The 17126-nt window shown below is 49.7% G+C and overlaps 6 protein-coding genes across 6 annotated transcripts; 3 read left to right on the plus strand and 3 right to left on the minus strand.

Annotated features, from left to right (window-relative positions):
- Positions 1-1128: 1128 nt before the first annotated feature.
- N7462_008328 (ankyrin repeat domain-containing protein) lies at positions 1129-5337 on the minus strand (the record flags this gene model as incomplete). Its single annotated transcript, XM_057080043.1, has 2 exons — positions 1129-4310; positions 4368-5337. 2 exons carry the CDS (start codon positions 5335-5337, stop codon positions 1129-1131), a joined length of 4152 nt encoding a protein of 1383 aa, XP_056930371.1.
- A 307-nt stretch (positions 5338-5644) lies between these two features.
- Positions 5645-5896, plus strand: N7462_008329 (uncharacterized protein; the record flags this gene model as incomplete). The annotated part of the gene is made up of 1 exon (XM_057080044.1): positions 5645-5896. The coding sequence occupies one exon, from the start codon at positions 5645-5647 to the stop codon at positions 5894-5896; it is 252 nt and encodes an 83-aa protein (XP_056930372.1).
- A 1792-nt stretch (positions 5897-7688) lies between these two features.
- Positions 7689-9750, plus strand: N7462_008330 (sulfatase family protein; the record flags this gene model as incomplete). Its single annotated transcript, XM_057080045.1, has 5 exons — positions 7689-8028; positions 8095-8570; positions 8647-9133; positions 9219-9340; positions 9403-9750. 5 exons carry the CDS (start codon positions 7689-7691, stop codon positions 9748-9750), a joined length of 1773 nt encoding a protein of 590 aa, XP_056930373.1.
- A 743-nt stretch (positions 9751-10493) lies between these two features.
- Positions 10494-12390, plus strand: N7462_008331 (uncharacterized protein; the record flags this gene model as incomplete). The annotated part of the gene is made up of 7 exons (XM_057080046.1): positions 10494-10645; positions 10749-11086; positions 11148-11318; positions 11390-11786; positions 11840-11992; positions 12051-12116; positions 12183-12390. 7 exons carry the CDS (start codon positions 10494-10496, stop codon positions 12388-12390), a joined length of 1485 nt encoding a protein of 494 aa, XP_056930374.1.
- A 169-nt stretch (positions 12391-12559) lies between these two features.
- Positions 12560-13822, minus strand: N7462_008332 (uncharacterized protein; the record flags this gene model as incomplete). Its single annotated transcript, XM_057080047.1, has 3 exons — positions 12560-12935; positions 12993-13479; positions 13723-13822. 3 exons carry the CDS (start codon positions 13820-13822, stop codon positions 12560-12562), a joined length of 963 nt encoding a protein of 320 aa, XP_056930375.1.
- Positions 13823-15409: 1587 nt separating this feature from the next.
- Positions 15410-16804, minus strand: N7462_008333 (phosphotransferase family protein; the record flags this gene model as incomplete). The annotated part of the gene is made up of 1 exon (XM_057080048.1): positions 15410-16804. The coding sequence occupies one exon, from the start codon at positions 16802-16804 to the stop codon at positions 15410-15412; it is 1395 nt and encodes a 464-aa protein (XP_056930376.1).
- Positions 16805-17126: the final 322 nt, after the last annotated feature.

Below are 17126 nucleotides of genomic sequence, written 5' to 3' on the forward strand. Positions count from 1 at the left end.
AACTAGGGTAATCATCTAAGGGGCAATAGGCTTAATTTCGGAAGGCCTATGTTAGGGTGCTATTTGCACGGTAGCGGCCTGCTAGCCAGGTAAGGAAAATGAATACAATACTGGATCGTCATTGAATCAAAGAAGAATAGAAAGGTGTATTATTCAAAACTGGATCTTGAAGGGGTCCAGTTCAAAAGAAAAGGTGATTCTCCTTTCATAACCTTAATGTCGTTATTCCGCTGTTTCCCGAATGTATGACGATAAAGGAGTCCGAATCCAACTTGTTATTCCCTGTGAACATATGTCGTCATGACTACGATTCGTATCCGAAATCGGCCGGAATAACATCAAGTACTATACATTTGGTTGTCCCATGACAGCTTCTTTCACTATTATTTACTTACTTATTGAATTATCTAGTAGGATTACAGTCTAGTAGGAATACAGTCATTAGCAAAAACAGCTTCCGCTGTCAACACACAATCTTATTATGATGACGCGACTGCCAAATGATTAGCGGGCTGTTTTGACTCGCCAGTGATTTTCAATGAAACTGACAATGCCAAATCAGCACGAGACACCCAGATTACACTACAATACCATTGTTTGTCTTATGCACTATGTATGTGAAGTAGCTAAGCGAATGGAATAGATTATCAGTCTGGTCAATGACAGGAAAGGTCGCTTGTCACCAAGACTTTGAAACTGTTGAGAAGCAGCGAAAGTGATACCATATAGACTATATGTTTTTATTGAAAATCCAAGGAGCGAAGTTGCCCCCAGCCGGACGAGCCTAAGTTTGTTAGTATGTACATGCTCTGTTTCTAGTTACACCTTCAGCTAGGTGGCCAAGGGATGAAACATTAAATTGATATTTCAATATGGTATTTCTTCGGGAAGCATTTACGACCCTTGAGACGTTTTGAAAGGAGGACGACCGTTATAGACTGAACGAGCACCGTATTTAAAAAGAATTTGGACGATGATCTGGTGTCCTCTAAAACAAGCTACCTGGAATGCGTTGCCATAGTATCTACTCTGGGATTTGACGTCAGGTCCTTCATGCTAACAGGATCTGTAGAATTGTATCGTGCCCTCTCAAAGAAGCTATATAGAATGCATTTCCATAGTTTCCCCCTAGGCGCTGCCATCGGCTCCTCGTTCTAGCAATATCTGCACGATCTTGTCGTGCCCGCAAGAAGAAGCTATCTGGAGCGCAGTTCCGTAGAATCCACCCTCGGCGTTGACATCGGCTCCTCGTTCTAGCAGTATCTGCACGATCTTGTCGAGCCCTTTAGAAGAAGCTATCTGGAGCGCAGTTCCGGAGAATCCACCCTGGGCGTTGACATCGGCTCCTCGTTCTAGCAGTATCTGCACGATCTTGTCGAGCCCTTTAGAAGAAGCTATCTGGAGCGCAGTTCCGTAGAATCCACCCTGGGCGTTGACATCGGCTCCTCGTTCTAGCAGTATCTGCACGATCTGATCGTAGCCCCTAGAAGAAGCTATCTGGAGCGCAGTTCCGTACCTCCCACCCTCGGCGTTGACATCGGCTCCTCGTTCTAGCAGTATCTGCACGATATTGTCGTGCCCTTCAGAAGAAGCTGCACAAAGCGCAGTTCCGTACCTCCCACCCTGGGCGTTGACATCGGCTCCTCGTTCTAGTAATATCTGCACGATATTGTCGTGCCCTTCAGAAGAAGCTGCACAAAGCGCAGTTCCGTACCTCCTACCCTGGGCGTTGACATCGGCTCCTCGTTCTAGTAATATCTGCACGATCTGATCGTGGCCCCTACAAGAAGCTGCATAAAGCGCAGTTCCGTAGTCTCCACCCTGGGCGTTGACATCGGCTCCTTGTTCTAGCAGTATCTGCACGATCTGATCATATCCACAAAAAGAAGCTGCACAAAGCGCAGTTCCGTAGTCTCCACCCTGGGCGTTGATATAGGCTCCTCGTTCTAGCAGTATCTGCACGATCTGATCATAGCCATAACAAGAAGCTGCATAAAGCGCAGTTCCGTAGTCTCCACCCTCGGCGTTGACATCGGCTCCTCGTTCTAGCAGTATCTGCACGATCTGATCATAGCCACAAAAAGAAGCTGCACAAAGCGCAGTTCCGTAGTCTCCACCCTCGGCGTTGACATCGGCTCCTTGTTCTAGCAATATCTGCACGATCTGATCGTGGCCATAACAAGAAGCTGCATAAAGCGCAGTTCCGTAGTCTCCACCCTGGGCGTTGACATCGGCTCCTCGTTCTAGCAGTATCTGCACGATCTGATCATAGCCATAAAAAGAAGCTGCATAAAGCGCAGTTCCGTAGTCTCCACCCTGGGCGTTGATATCGGCTCCTTGTTCTAGCAATATCTGCACGATCTGATCGTGGCCCCTACAAGAAGCTGCATAAAGCGCAGTTCCGTAGTCTCCACCCTGGGCGTTGACATCGGCTCCTTGTTCTAGCAGTATCTGCACGATCTGATCATATCCACAAAAAGAAGCTGCACAAAGCGCAGTTCCGTAGTCTCCACCCTGGGCGTTGACATCGGCTCCTCGTTCTAGCAGTATCTGTACGATCCTGTCGTGTCCATTCTGTGAGGCCCACATCAACGGTGTTGTTTTTGCATCGTCAGCCATATTGACATCTTGTTTTTTGATAGCAATGAGAAAATGAACCTCCTGTTCATGGCCGTTGAATGCTGCTAGGTGGAGTGCATTCATTGATGGAACTTGTAGTTCGTATGGCATTACTGCCTTCCAAAAAATTGGAAACCATAATGAAACCCGTCTTCTATGCATATCGTACACGCGATGTAGTTGATTCAACATCTCTTGGTCCTTCATCAGACTCATCTTTTGTACGTGGTCGGCCCAATGTACTGCTGCGTATTCTAAGAGGGCTCGTATATGAGATTTGCCTTCTTCGTCTTCCAAATCCTCCATCAAAAGATATCGCAAACAGATCTCAGCCATCAGAATTTCTGCATCACTAATGCTACTCCAGTATGTAAACTGGAGATTCTCCGAGGCTTGTTTTTGAATCAGAAACTCCCTGGCAGTCTGATGGATGAGATAGATTTTGGAATTGTTAATAAAGACAAATAAGCCACACAATTGTCGAAGTTTACTCTGTAAATGAGTTGGAGCCAGTCTAGCCCCCAATATTGTTCGTGCCTCAGTGTAGGTGGCAATACCTAGAGCCACGGCCATCTCTGGTATAGTCAGAGGACGTCGTGCCGCCACGATGATCTCCAAGATCCTTTTGACTATGTCCATTTCATCTGGCTGGACTCGAGAGAGGATCTTTTCGTATGCTGCATCCACAGAAGTCGGTATAAGTGTAATCGAATTCTCTGCGGGCCTCAGGCTCCGCTTAAAGGAGGTTCGGATATCATCCATGGCTAAATGTAGCCAGAGATATGTACGGTGTTCCATTTGAAGCAGCTGCTGTTCGACTCCCTGGTAGACCTCTGGTGGTAGTTGCGCTCCTTCGGCTAATTCTTTCACTCGAATTTTCACTACTAGATCAATTTCCTCATGGATTCGGTCATTTTCTTCCTCCCCCTTAATGCGCACATGCGAGAATAAATCAGTGATTGCCCGAAAGTGATCCTGTATGCGATCGTAGGGACGACTAGTGACCAGGAACTTTAAACAGGAAGTGCTTTTTGTCGATGAAGATGTTTGATGATGATAAAAAATCTGGAGCTTCTCAATCAATCGACCCTGATCGGCTTCTTGGCATTCATCGAGCGCATCAAGTACGCAAATCGTCTTGTGGGACGAGTCAGCTGATGTGGCTTTTATAAAGATCCGCCAAAGCTCATCAACCTCGTGTTGTATTTTCTCCCCGTTTTTCTCCCAGGATGGTAGCGCATACGGTAATAGATGAGGCCGTTCGCTGAAGAGTTGATGTAGCAACGAACATAAAGCGGTAGCAAGATGGTTCTGTTCCTCATTATCTTTGAAGAAAAAGTAGCATATTGTCACCCCGGAGCTAGAATCTCGTAAATTGTCATCGATGATCGATCGAGCAAGTACAGATTTGCCGCAGCCTGGGTCAGCTGATACCCATAGGAGATCATTATTGTTGCTCTCCCACCAGCGAATATATTCGGCGCTCTGTAGCGCCCACTGACAGGTTCCTTCTACTCTTCTCGGATTAATGTTCTTTTGCTCCTCGTACTTTGAAAGCTTGAAAGCTTGATGACAACGTTGGTGCTGATCTGTCAAAGCTCGTAATTTTTGCTCTTTGAAGTGTTGTTCTTGTTGATCATATCCTCGGTCTAGGCGCTTATTGGTGCCTTCAACTTCCTCTTTTAGTCCAGCTTATTATATAGGTCAACTACTTATCGTTCAATAAACTCACTAAAGATTAAACTTACTACACACATTCACCACTAAGTTCTCTTGCGACACGTGAGTTGTAGGTATATACCCTAACAGCTCTTTAGCATATGATGCCGCTGCCAAGGCCGCATATCCTTGCCACTGCTTGTTCTTATGTGTATCGGCGTAATCGCAGATTCCGCGAACAACAATACAAGGGAAGTCTATCATCAAGCCAGCTGCCTCCATCTCAAAGCACAAGGCCCCGGTTTCTAGCTTAAGCTGCTCGCGTGTGTATGCATCCTTGATCACAGCATTTCCAGACGCAATAATACCGTAGTGGGATTGTGGATCACTAGTCTCACGTTGACTTCGTGTTTCTTCCCATTCTGCTAGACACCCATCACAAGTGCTTGCAGTTGTAGGATGATCATGCTGAGGTTTAAAAAGCCGATCTTCCTTTGGTCGTTTGAAGTTCTTCTGAGTGCGTGTCGTTTTCCCGATTGCCTTAAAGAGATATTCAGGATAGCGAGGATCGTCCGTGAGCTCGTCGGCTCTCATTGAATTGATTGCTGTTAACAGGGCTCTAGGTGGGCTATTTAAAGAGCCAGTTCGATGGAACTTCCCCTCTGTGCCGACCTTGCCCATATCATATTGAAGTACTCCGCCAGAAGTGCCTTCAGGACAACTAATCACAACATCCCCAAGCCGAATATCATGAGCAGCCGACGGAATTCCACCGCCAACGCCGACCATCATTCCAATTCGAAGAGAGTTCGAAAAGGTGCGCACCATATTATTTGCAACAGTCGTGGCTGACGTAGTTCCATATTGGCCGGCGGGGAGGCAGGCGATCACAATGTGGTGTTTGTCGATTCGACCAAGGGTGTAGGTATTCGGGTCGCGTGAATCTTGCACGTCAAGAATGCCAAAATTTTCGTCCAGCATTGCCTTGGCGGCAGCGAGCTCGATGGATAAGGCACATATCCACCCGATCTGGAACGTCTCAAGTGGGGGGTGGGCCATCTTGGAGCAGTCGTCTGGTCGAGATAGGGATGGAAGGTATGTTGGTACCTGGAAATCTCGATAAGCACATTAGGACGGCATGGGAAACAGAACAGATGCCATTGTCAGCCGCAAAGGCCCGACTTCGTGCTCGACACGAAGCGCAGCAGCGGGCGGCAAGCGATCGAATGCTATTGGCCGAGTGGACGTGCGCGATGAGGGGTATCGCGTGGTCGGCCCGTCCCACGCCGTTGCTTGAGTAGCATTAGGTTAGTGGCACAGTAGGGCGCCGAGACTTGAGCGATGGCAGCACGAGCTCATTCGTGACATGATTCAAGATCGCAAAAGACTCGACAACGCACAGATTGCCGAAGCTGTCCGGTCGAATCTCAAGGGCCTTGGAACTGTGTTATCCCCCGCTAACTGTATCGGCCGCCGACGAAGCATTACCCTACCTATGCTAGAAGCTCTCCACGAACATCGTTTCGAGCAGTCCGATCTATACCAGGATGAAATGGTGGCGGCTTGGTGGGCTGAGTTCCGTGTGCCGGTGACAATCTACAGCATGGCAGAGCCCTAGCATCGATTGGTTAGACTAAAAAGGCAGCACGGAGGATAGCACGGGCAACAAAATACGGATTTACGAGACTACTACTTTATGTACCATCGGCTTTCCGATCCGAACCCCCTAGTGTATGTTGATGAGTCTGGCTGTGATAAGCGTGCGGGATTGAGAAGGACTGACTGGTCTCCTTTGAGGATGGGCCCTGTCAAGATTCATTCATTCCACCAGGGACAGCGATAGCGAGACCCGATATTGCCTGCCTCGGGCTAAGATCGTGTTGTCCTCTCGTAGGGGGTTCGGGGATCTATGGATGCTATTGTTTTCGAGGATTTTATACGACCGCTCCTACATCACTGCGGGAGGAGTAACCGTCGGCATCGACTGTCCTCTTGCGGGCCCTCCCCAACCTGCGTCTGATTCCCAATGAAATCAGACATACGTAATACGGTTGATTTTGGGGATAGGAAGAAGATTAGAAGCTGTGCGGAAGGAAAAGGGCTTTTATACAAAATATTAGTGGTTGCTAAGCGAGTTGGACCCACCCGAATTTGGATTCTTTTACTAGAAATATATATCTAGAAAGATGGTGGTGTGGTGTGTAGTGTAACAGATATATATATTTGAGGTTGGGGTGGTGAAAGTGGGGATCGGCAAATACTTTTGAACACCATTGTATATTCGAACGACATGGATGTGTCGGGGCCATGATCAAGCACATTCTTGGATGGAACAGCACTTGCAGAATTTGCTGCCAGATTATTCCTGCAATCAGTAGTGAGTCAGTCCACTGAAGGCCGCAACTGCCGGAGCGTCTCCCTCGTCGATTCCACGAAAAGGCATCCCATCACGTGCATCCCCCCGTACTCGAGAGGGCCCAAATCAACACACAATCCAGAACCTGACGTGCAGTTTTATCTACTATTCAATATCTGCCCCAGTCGGCTCTCTATCGATGTCCGTGAAATAAATATGCTTACACTCGTGCCTTTGCCTGAGCGCCGAGAAAATAGGAAGCTAATTTCGCTATCGAGTGTAGCGCAGAGGGGAGAGAGGTTGTGTAGATTCATGCACCAAACCAGTAGCCCGATGGTCATGGTCGATGGGCCATGTTTTCCACAATCAAAAGAAATCGACTTCCAGCTTTGAATCACGTCGCAGCTGTCATCATCACAGCCGCCCTGACACGCCATCTCCGGCATTAACCATTTGTCGCGTGGAGCACGCAATGCGGGGCTCCACTGACATCCCGTCCAATCGTCGGGCCCGCGTGCCTGACCTGAATGCCATGCGGATATCAAGTTCGAGTCGGTTAAGGGGTGCAACCGGTTGAGGGTCCCGGGTTGTCCCTCGTGGAGGCCAGACGGTCTCGAACCCGCATTCCCGCCCCGGCATGAACCTTCTCGCCTGCGATCTCGACCGGAAAACCCGACGCCTCAATCCCCTCGAGTGGGTCTCCGACCGGATCGCCATCGCCCCCGGTGATGGCATCATGGACGTTTTTCCCCACATAACGTCTTTGCCGACAAAAGCGGGGCCTGGGAGATCACGACATACAGTTCGCGGCGACAAGAGACCAAGACTGCCGAACCAGACGAGAGGCTCGAGAGTGTTCGGAGGGAAGAGGGAAAAGACACACCAGAGTGGGACAGCACCAAGCATCCGGCATTCGGCATCGCGTTTCTCATATTGCTTGTCCCTCCCCAGCTTCGTCTTCTTCCTCTGTCGTCTTTCCCTTTCCCTCTCTACCTTTTCACGTACGCCTTTTTTTCTCCTTTGAGCCTACGAACATTGACGGGGGCGGAGCACCATGAAGCTGTTGGCCGCTGTCGCAAGCTGCATCGTGGTCGCCGAAGGCGCCGCCATCGGCAGTCAGATCCAAAATGCCCTCCAATCCATCATGAGCCTCCCTTCTCCCTCCGCCAGCTCGTCAAAACCACCCAATTTCCTCTTTGTGATCACCGACGACCAGGACCTTGAGCTGGACTCTGTCGCCTACACCCCGCTCATCCGGAAGCATTTGCGCGACAAGGGCACCTTTTTCCGAAATCACTTTGTGACCACCGCGCTCTGCTGTCCCTCCCGAGTCAGTTTGTGGACGGGCCGCCAGGCACACAACACCAACGTCACAGACGTGAAACCGCCATACGGTAAGCAGCGGCCGACCCGCCTCGATATATCGCGGTGCACCTAAGAGCAATCACTGACGGATCCAGGTGGATACCCCAAATTCGTTGATCGCGGCTTCAACGACAATTTTTTGCCTGTTTGGCTTCAGGATGCTGGTTATGACACCTACTATACCGGCAAGCTGTTCAATGCCCACACCGTGGACAACTATGACAGCCCGTATGTCAACGGCTTCAATGGATCCGACTTCCTCATGGACCCCTATACCTACTCCTACCTCAACTCCACCTACCAGCGGAACCATGAGCCACCCGTCAGTTACGAGGGCCAACACACGATCGACGTCATCACGCAGAAAGCCCTCGGCTTCCTGGACGACGCTTTGGCGGGCGACCGGCCCTTCTTCGTGACCGTGTCTCCCGTCGCACCGCACTCGAATGTCGACCCAGGTGATCTAGCCGAAGGCAAGATCGAGATGAGCGCCCCGATTCCCCTGGAGCGACACCAACATCTGTTTCCAGATGTAAAGGTGCCGCGCACCAAGCATTTCAACCCGGACGAGGTACGTGTAGAGACAGAGGGTGCCAGTAGTGCGGTAGGAACGTGCGAACAAGTCCCCCCGCTGACGACCAAACTAGCCGAGCGGTGTGAGTTGGGTACGTGATCTCCCTCAGCAGAACCAGTCTGAAATCGAATACAACGACCACTTCTACCGATCCCGTCTCCGTGCTCTGCAAGGTGTGGACGAGATGGTGGACTCCCTCGTGGCGCGGCTGGAAGCGAGCGACCAGCTGGACAACACATATATCATCTACACCTCGGACAACGGCTTCCACATCGGCCAGCATCGTCTACCTCCCGGTAAGACTTGCGGGTTCGAGGAGGACATCCGGGTCCCCCTGTTCATCCGAGGACCGGGCATCGCCGAAGGCTCCGTCCAGGATTCGGTGACCACCCATATTGATTTGGCGCCCACCATCTTTGAGCTGGCGGGCATCCCCCCTCGCGCGGACTTCGATGGCACGGCCATCCCGGTCACGCCGGCATTCTCTGGTCGCCGCCATGAGCATGTCACGGTTGAATTCTGGGGCTTTGCTGTGGCCGAGGGCACCTATTCCAGGATCGGTACGTCTGTTCCATTTCTAGATTTATCCGCTATCTAGCAGCTCGAGTTCGTGCATCAACTAATCTTCATTTTTCTAATATATAGGCCCTGACGGTTCCACAATGATCCCCAACAACACCTACAAGTCTGTCCGTCTCTTAGGCGAGAATTACAACCTGTACTACTCCGTATGGTGCAACAACGAGCACGAGCTATATGATCTTTCAGTATGTTCCGGCCCTTCTCCCGATCTGCCTCTGATCACCATTACTAACCTGCGATTACGTAGACGGATCCGTATCAGCTCCACAACCTGTACCCGACCGCACGGTCCGATGACCAGAGCCCCCAGATTCTGGGTCGCAGCTTATCGCAGGCGATCGCCCGTCTGGATGCCCTCCTCCTGGTGCTCAAGTCGTGCCAGGGCGTTACCTGCATTGAGCCATGGGATGTACTGCATCCCGAAGACCCGGTCTTCAGTCTGCAGGACGCGTTGGAAGAGCGATATGATGCCTTCTACGAGATCCAACCAGCAGTGTCCTTTGACTGGTGCGATGCTGGCTATGTTCTCGCTGCGGAGGGCCCCCAGGTGCCCCTGACTAGTCGCTATGGCCTGCCGTGGGATGTGTGGGTATAGTGTGCTGAGCAGTAGTCCATCCTTGCGAGGGGGTCGAGAACACCGGAAAAGACGTATATACCCTAGATTATGAATTTACGACTATAGAAAGCATTGAATTGTTTCTACATAAACCTGTATAATTGAACATATTTGAGACCCGTTCAGAGTAGGAAAGTAAGAAAAAAAATAGAAAATCAAAGATAAAACATAAGATGGACAAGAAAAGGGGAAAAAAAACAAGATAATGATCCCGAACACACATCGATCTCGTTAGCTGGGATTGGTGGCCGTATAGTTCGTTGTACGGCCTCGACCACCACCACCAACCACGCCACATCCCACATTCCTAAGCGGTAGGTCGATGAGCAACACCGCCTGAGGGACCCACGACGCAACTAAACCGCCAGGCGATGCCTGCCGTGCTCGTCGACGGCAAAGCGTGACGAGTCGGTTCGGCAAACGAGTGCGGTGACGGGCCCGTGATTGCGCCATTCCTCCCCGCCGTGTCGCGACAACGGGGCCAACTTGGCGGCTCGTGGGAAGTTATCGTCCTACGCAAGCCTCGATAAGCGAGGAAAATAGAGAGCGCGTCGTCCCATAAGAAGGGCACGATGCCCCGGTCCAGTGAAATGCAGAAAATCATACAAGCATACAATTATACGCTCAGCAATCATTGGAAACACAGTCGCCAGATCTATACCCCGTCCCGACCCACCAAGCCCTACCTGCCTTTGTTTATATCATAATTCTTTTGCTTCACCATGTCGGGGTCTCCCCTCGATCGCCGCATATCCGACCAGGATATCGTGGCCGAGAAACACATCCAGGAGAAAATCCTCGACTCGCCGCCCAGTGAGATCGACCAGGGCATTATTAAAGACTGGGACGGCGAGGAAGCTGCCGTCAAGCGCAAGTGAGTGCCCCCAATCGTCATCCCCCGGATCGACGTCCATCGATCAAGAAGAACCCTAGATAGTCCCAAGGAAGAATGAATCCCTAACGAGTGGAACCTCCAGGATCGACTTCATCCTCATTCCGACCCTCGCCCTCGCCTTCTTCGCACTGCAAATGGACCGAGGCAATATCAGCGCCGTCCTCACATCCACCATTACCAAGGATCTGAACATCACCACGAACCAAGTCAATATCGGTTCCCAGCTGCTCTCGGTGGGCATCGTGCTCTCGGAGATCCCCTCAAATATCATTATGCAGCGGATCGGACCGCGCGTTTGGTTGTCCGGCCAATTGTTTGCCTGGGGGCTGGTGGCAACCTTCCAGGCCTTTATCCAGTCCTATCCGGCCTATTTGGTCACTCGCATCCTGTTAGGTTTCTGTGAAGGTGGCTTCATTCCCGGTATGCTCCCCATGATGCACAACGGACCTAAATTATTAAATCAGAACTGACGAGATTTCAGGAGCTCTATACTATCTTTCAACATGGTACAAGAAGGATGAGACCAGTCTGCGCACCAGTCTGTTCTTTTACGGTCAGATGCTCGCCTCTGGAACATCGAGCTTGATATCAGCCGGTCTACTACGACTCTCGGGCCGTCACGGGCTGGAGGGCTGGCGTTGGATTTTCCTAGGTGAGTGGCAGAGATTGAATATCCGGTCTGGGATAAATCCGAATGTGCCCTAACGAACCTTGTCATCACAGTTGAGGGGCTCCTCACGCTCTTCATTGGCATCTTCTTCACCCTGCTTGTACCTCCTAAGGCCGGCGATGGCCGCCCCCTGATCAGCTTCGGCCGTTGGAGTTACTTTACCGAGCGCGAGTCGCACATCATCCGCAACCGTGTTCTTCTGGACGATCCTCGCAAGGCCAAGGGCCACATTCAGATCTCCCGATCCGATATTTGGAAGACCCTGAAGCAGCCGCGCATTATGCAGCATGTCTTCGTCACGCTGGTGGCAATGTCCGGATTCCAGGGCTTGACCCAATACACTCCCAGCATGATCAAGTCCATGGGATTCAGCGCAATTCGAGCCAATGCCTTGGCCTCGGTGCCAGTCTTCTGCAGCATTGTTTGGTTGACGGTACTCTCTTTTGCCGCGTATGTCTAATTTTTTCTCCTGCCTTTGGAACAGCCTGACTTACTCCCTCTAGTGATTTCACCGGACACCGTGGACCCTGGGTACTGCTTGCTATTACCTGGAACGTGATCTCCTACGCCTGCCTGCGAACCACCCCATACACTTCATCAAAATGGCACCGGTATGGCGTCATCGCTGTCGCCAATGTGTCCTATTGCAGCATGCAGTATGTTCTCCCTTCTCCAGTTCAACCTTTCATATCCATAATTAACAAACCGAATTAGCATTCTGAATGTCGGTTGGCTATCGGTCTACTGCCGCACGCCCCAAGAACGAAGTGTTGCCATGGCGTAAGTTTTTCATTCTCTACTTCTCAGAGCACCACAAAAACGAACGCTTCATACTGACTTGTCTAGTCTCGTCGTGATGGCCGCCAATTGCGCCGGTATTTCCGGCTCCCAGATCTTTCGCACTGAGGATGCGCCCAAGTACATCCATGGTCTCACCGCAGTTTGTGCCTTGGCCGGGGCTTCATGGGTGCTGGCAGCAGTTCTCTGCGCGCAATATTACTACCGACGTCAGAAGAACATCAATACTGGTGCGAATGCGCCTGTGGCAGCGTAAATAATTGCCTTCTCCAACGGTCCTGGAGACCTTGAAACCCATACTTTAATGATTCATGATAGATACCTTTTAGAGGAATCAAAAATAGCCTTTCAATTTCTATTTCGTTCTTAGCCATTCAACTGTACTCTCCCTGCCCTGGTGTGCGTCGCATGCGGGTCAATGGTATTCAAGTCAAGCATCTGCCCTGGTCATCCTCCCACCCCATGTCCTGTGCCGTCCATCCCCTGGCTGCCTCCGCTTCCCCTGGAATCCTCAATCCAAGAGCATCCGCTGGGTTGGTAACTCGTGTCAATCCAATCTTCTGGTGTAAGGAGTTGATTTCGTTCATTTCATCCGTCTTGAGCTTCACGAGTTCTAGATTAGCATCAATCTGACTTGGCAAGCCCGCGTCCAGCATTGCGACGATATCCCGCTGCGCAAGCCATGATAGAATTATGACGCTGGCTGAAATGTTGTAGGCGGATGCAAGAGAATTGAGAAGCGGAATCTCGTCATTTAACATGGAATGTGCCTGTCTGTCTGTAGGGCTATCTGCCAGAGGCCTGGTTCTATATCAATCTTCCGGGGGATACGCCTTGGATGACGATGCAACCACTTACCGGCAGGCTACAGGTCGTATACCTTTCTCAAGGCAATAGGGGACCAATTTCAGGTTTGGGTTGAGAGGATTAATCTCGATCTCATTGATCAACGGCATGATCGTGATCTGCTCAAGCAGCACCTCTAATGTTTTCTGGGAGAAGTGACTGATACCCAGGCCCCTACAATGCGGACCAACAAGTTTTTCCATCTCTTTGTAGACCTGGGTAAAGTTGGGACTCTCACCCGGCAGCAAGCGACGGGACGATTCCTTCGATAATCCCTGTGGCGACTGCAAGACATAGATGTCGATATAGGTATCCAGCGAGCGTCGGGACCTCGCAAAGGCTCCACGGACATCATGCCAATCCTCTGCGCACAACTTCGTCACGACGGTGATCTCGGACCGAGGGATTTCGGACTGTCTGATAGCCTGCCCAACGAGTTCCTCGGCTGCGGAAGTCTTGCAGGTCTCGATCAATCGGTATCCGGCTTGGAGCGCTCGAACTATTGAATCAGAGAGATGATTCTTATCTTCTGGGGAGCAAGACACGCCACCTAAAGCTCTTATGTCAGACACAGCAGGATAGTCATTTAATATGCCATCTTCTGGCGTCTTGTACAAAGAGGTGGGGAGAGAAACTAACTTCTGGTGGCCCTGAAACCTAGAACAGGAATATTGCTGGCTTTTTCGGGTTCTTTGTCAACTCAAGATTTCCCTGGAGTCAAATGCTTTCTCTTCAAACATACAATTGTTCAGCTTGAAGGTCGCCGTGGTTGGAGGATTATACGCAAGTGGTCGGTGGCCTCTCCCGCTGGGATCGATGTCGAGGGTTTCCAGGGAGGCCATAGAGCACAATCTCAGAAGTAACTATGATGTACGACTGCAAGGAATCATCAGGCTCTTATTTAAACCCGTCATTTCTACGACAAACGATCCTCGTTCAATCTGAGGCCCCTATCAGAAAGGCCTCCTTGAACTCTAATCGTCGCCGTCAGCTGTTGTTTCGTGCGTCTAGTCTTTGTGGTACCTAGCCGCGCTTCCATGACCCTGGTCATTAGACTGTCTTGCATGAATGATATCAGAAGGGGTAGTAAATGTAGTGTCACGTTGCACGAGGAGTGGCCCATTGTAATATCTTGGTTATGCAGGAGATCCCACTAGCGGACCCACCATTCATCAATGGATAGTCAGCATGAATATTACTTCAGTGAGCTCAAAGAAAGAAGGTTATTCATGAGAGTTTTCAAGATATGTCTAGTTGTTTCATTTTTTTTTTTGATGGAAATGCATGGATCCGGAGACTTGCATATAATCGTTTGATCGATCCTTGGTTATCATGCACCCACTTGTTAATGTCTCCTGTTTTAGATTATTTGGTGTCATTTTCAGACTCATTTGGTTCTTCCAACTAACATAATCAAGTATTTGAAGCAACCCACCTCCCTGGTCAACCCCCTGTCTCTTTTTTCGTGGAATTCTGCTTCCTTATTGGTGACTGGGCTGGTCTATCTTGTCATGGGATTAAAGACCCCGGAACAACAGACGGGAACTATTGAAGTAGAAGTAATTGTATTAGTATCACTTTCTCTGATGTAAGGCCGAAGCAGGGATAGACCCCTGTAGAAGGTGTTGCGGGGTTGTCACGGAGCGCGTATCGTCGCCTCAGCTGTCCTGGTTGGGTACTGGAGTTCCGCCGTCACATTGCCCAACAGGCAAGTTAAGACAGGCTATAAGCAAGAACGTGTTAGAACTAATTTGACAATAATGCTAATGACCTTAGAATATACGAGAAGTATTCATTTGGTGGTATCGAAATCCTGAGATCTTTCTGGTTATTTCCCACCACTTCACGTCTTATTCATCTCATACGGTACTCATTGCCTGCACACCAGTTCAGCAAGCGTACCCGAACCACTTCCAGCAATTTATTCCTTGGCAGGTTCTTCAGCAGTTTCACAGGAGGTTTCAGCAATATCAACACCCATTTCCTTACCAATACCAACGTGGAGTCTGTGCTATGCCACCTCAATCAATTTTCGATTCCTCGATGATGAAACATAGAGGCAACTCCCCGGCCGCAAGTTTGATGCAAAAGGAGGAGGGATATTGAGAAATTGCGACGTACTGGGTGTTCGTCATCACTGGGCGTTTGACAGGACAACTGATCTTCATTCTTGGCTTGAAGCCAGGAACAGACAATCAGCCATGCAACTACAATCAGATATTAGCAAATGAACTTTTCAAAGCGACTTGGCTCCTTCGGCTACACAAAGTCAGTTGGCGGTTAACAACTAGGGCCCTGAATCATGGAACGCTGATACGGGCACTACAGGCCAGCTGATTATAACGTATATCACATTAATATACATGATTTTGGATGAGTTCAGGGAAAAACGCATTGTTGGCAGATTGGACAGTATCGCCACAAATCCACTATGCCTTCGAAGAAAAACGAGCAGTACACTCCTCTTTATATGCCTTCAACTGCTCCATCTTAGTCTGCGTAAATGATTCCATCTCTGCACGCGACTTATCATCAAGCAACTCAGAATCTGCACCGTTGTGATTTAATGCAGCCCAGTAGATGGTGTCGATATCAAAACTCTTCCTTGCCGCATAGTCGAACCAAAATCGCCCACTCTTCCATGAATCGCGCATCCGGCTAGAGAGAGACAGTCCAGCGGGTTTTTTGCCACCTGACATGACTTCAAGTTCCACTCGCTCTAAAGCTCGCAAAAATTGTTCCATTCTGGGCTCATAGAGAGTCAAGAACTCTTCCATTCCGCCGCGCTCAAGCCACATTTCAGGTCCAGAGAGCAACAGCCACCAGGGTGGGTCATACGTGAACTCGGCAGGCATGGCATTCGTAAACTCGAAGTCGAGAATAGCAGTGATCCGGAGTGTTTCCGGATCTATAAGCATATTTGATGGTCGCATGTCATCACAGAAGGGTATAAATAGCCCACACTCATCAGGATAATACTTTGAAACTAGCTGTGCGAACCGATGGCGGGCAATAAACCGCTTTTCAGCGATTTTTGGATTGTCAGCAAGGTTGCGTTGGGTCCAAAGGTGGATCAAGTGCTCGTTCGCGACCGATCTCAGATAATCGGTTGCACGGTCAAACGGTACAGTTGGAAATTGATCCTCGGGGTAGCCAGCAACAGTGGCCAACTCGTTCATATTATATGTCAGTGGTCTTCTAGTAACGTGCCACATATTTAAAGTAGGATCCTTCGAGATAGCCCCGATCTTAGCAAACGAAAGCTGAGAAAGCTGGAATATAAAATAGCCAATCTGATAATAAATCTTGTCCAACATAGTGTTGTCGATATTCGGGTTCATAACCATATTTTCTTGGTCGGGTTGTTTTAAGACAGTTGATAAAAGTGTACCGTTTACGTAATCCATAATAATGAATGGTCCAAGGTGTTGTGGACTCTCAGCAGTCAAGCCCCAGCTGTGAACACGAGGAATAGGGATATCAGTGTTTTGGCGGAGGTATTCCATGACCTGGACTTCATTCGCGACTTTTTCGTCCCTATAAAGGGTAGCCGTGTGTCCGGGCTTCGGAAACCGAATAATGACATCTGGCCGTCCATCGACGAAGCTGAAACGAAAGCTGAAGTTGAAGGAACCCTTAAGAAAATCAACATATTTTCCGGGTTTCTCTCCTTCTCGGTGTTTGGCGACAAAAATGGCCAATTCATCCTTTGAGTCAAAAGCTCTACTTAACCAGGCCCTGCATTCGTCATCGCCGTTGGTCTCCTCTAGCTCGTCAAAGTATGTCTCGAGCGAGAATGTCTTCTGCTGAGGCATCTGAGCCATTGGGATGCGGAGGTGTTGGGGAAAGGATACAGTGTGGGGAAAGATCAAGTAGGAATATAGCGCTAGAAGATTTGAATCGCATGAGTGACCCTGAGAAAGTGGATGGATTAAGGGGAAAACTGACTGGTCTGGGATTGGCCAAGCGGAACGGCGTTGATTAATAATCCTCAGGTTACAGCCCCTGACACTCGATTCGCGGCCGCTCCATGTCCGCAGGGCCTGCCTGGTACCATGTCTGCCTCGCCAATCATTTTGTGATATCTGTAGATAGCATCGGATTAATTGGAGAAGAGAGCTCCTAATGCAAAAAAGAACGCCTGAA

Source organism: Penicillium macrosclerotiorum, assembly GCF_028827735.1.
Source record: "Penicillium macrosclerotiorum strain IBT 26536 chromosome Unknown utg000008l_segment0_segment0, whole genome shotgun sequence".
Classification (NCBI taxonomy): Eukaryota; Fungi; Ascomycota; class Eurotiomycetes; order Eurotiales; family Aspergillaceae; genus Penicillium; species Penicillium macrosclerotiorum.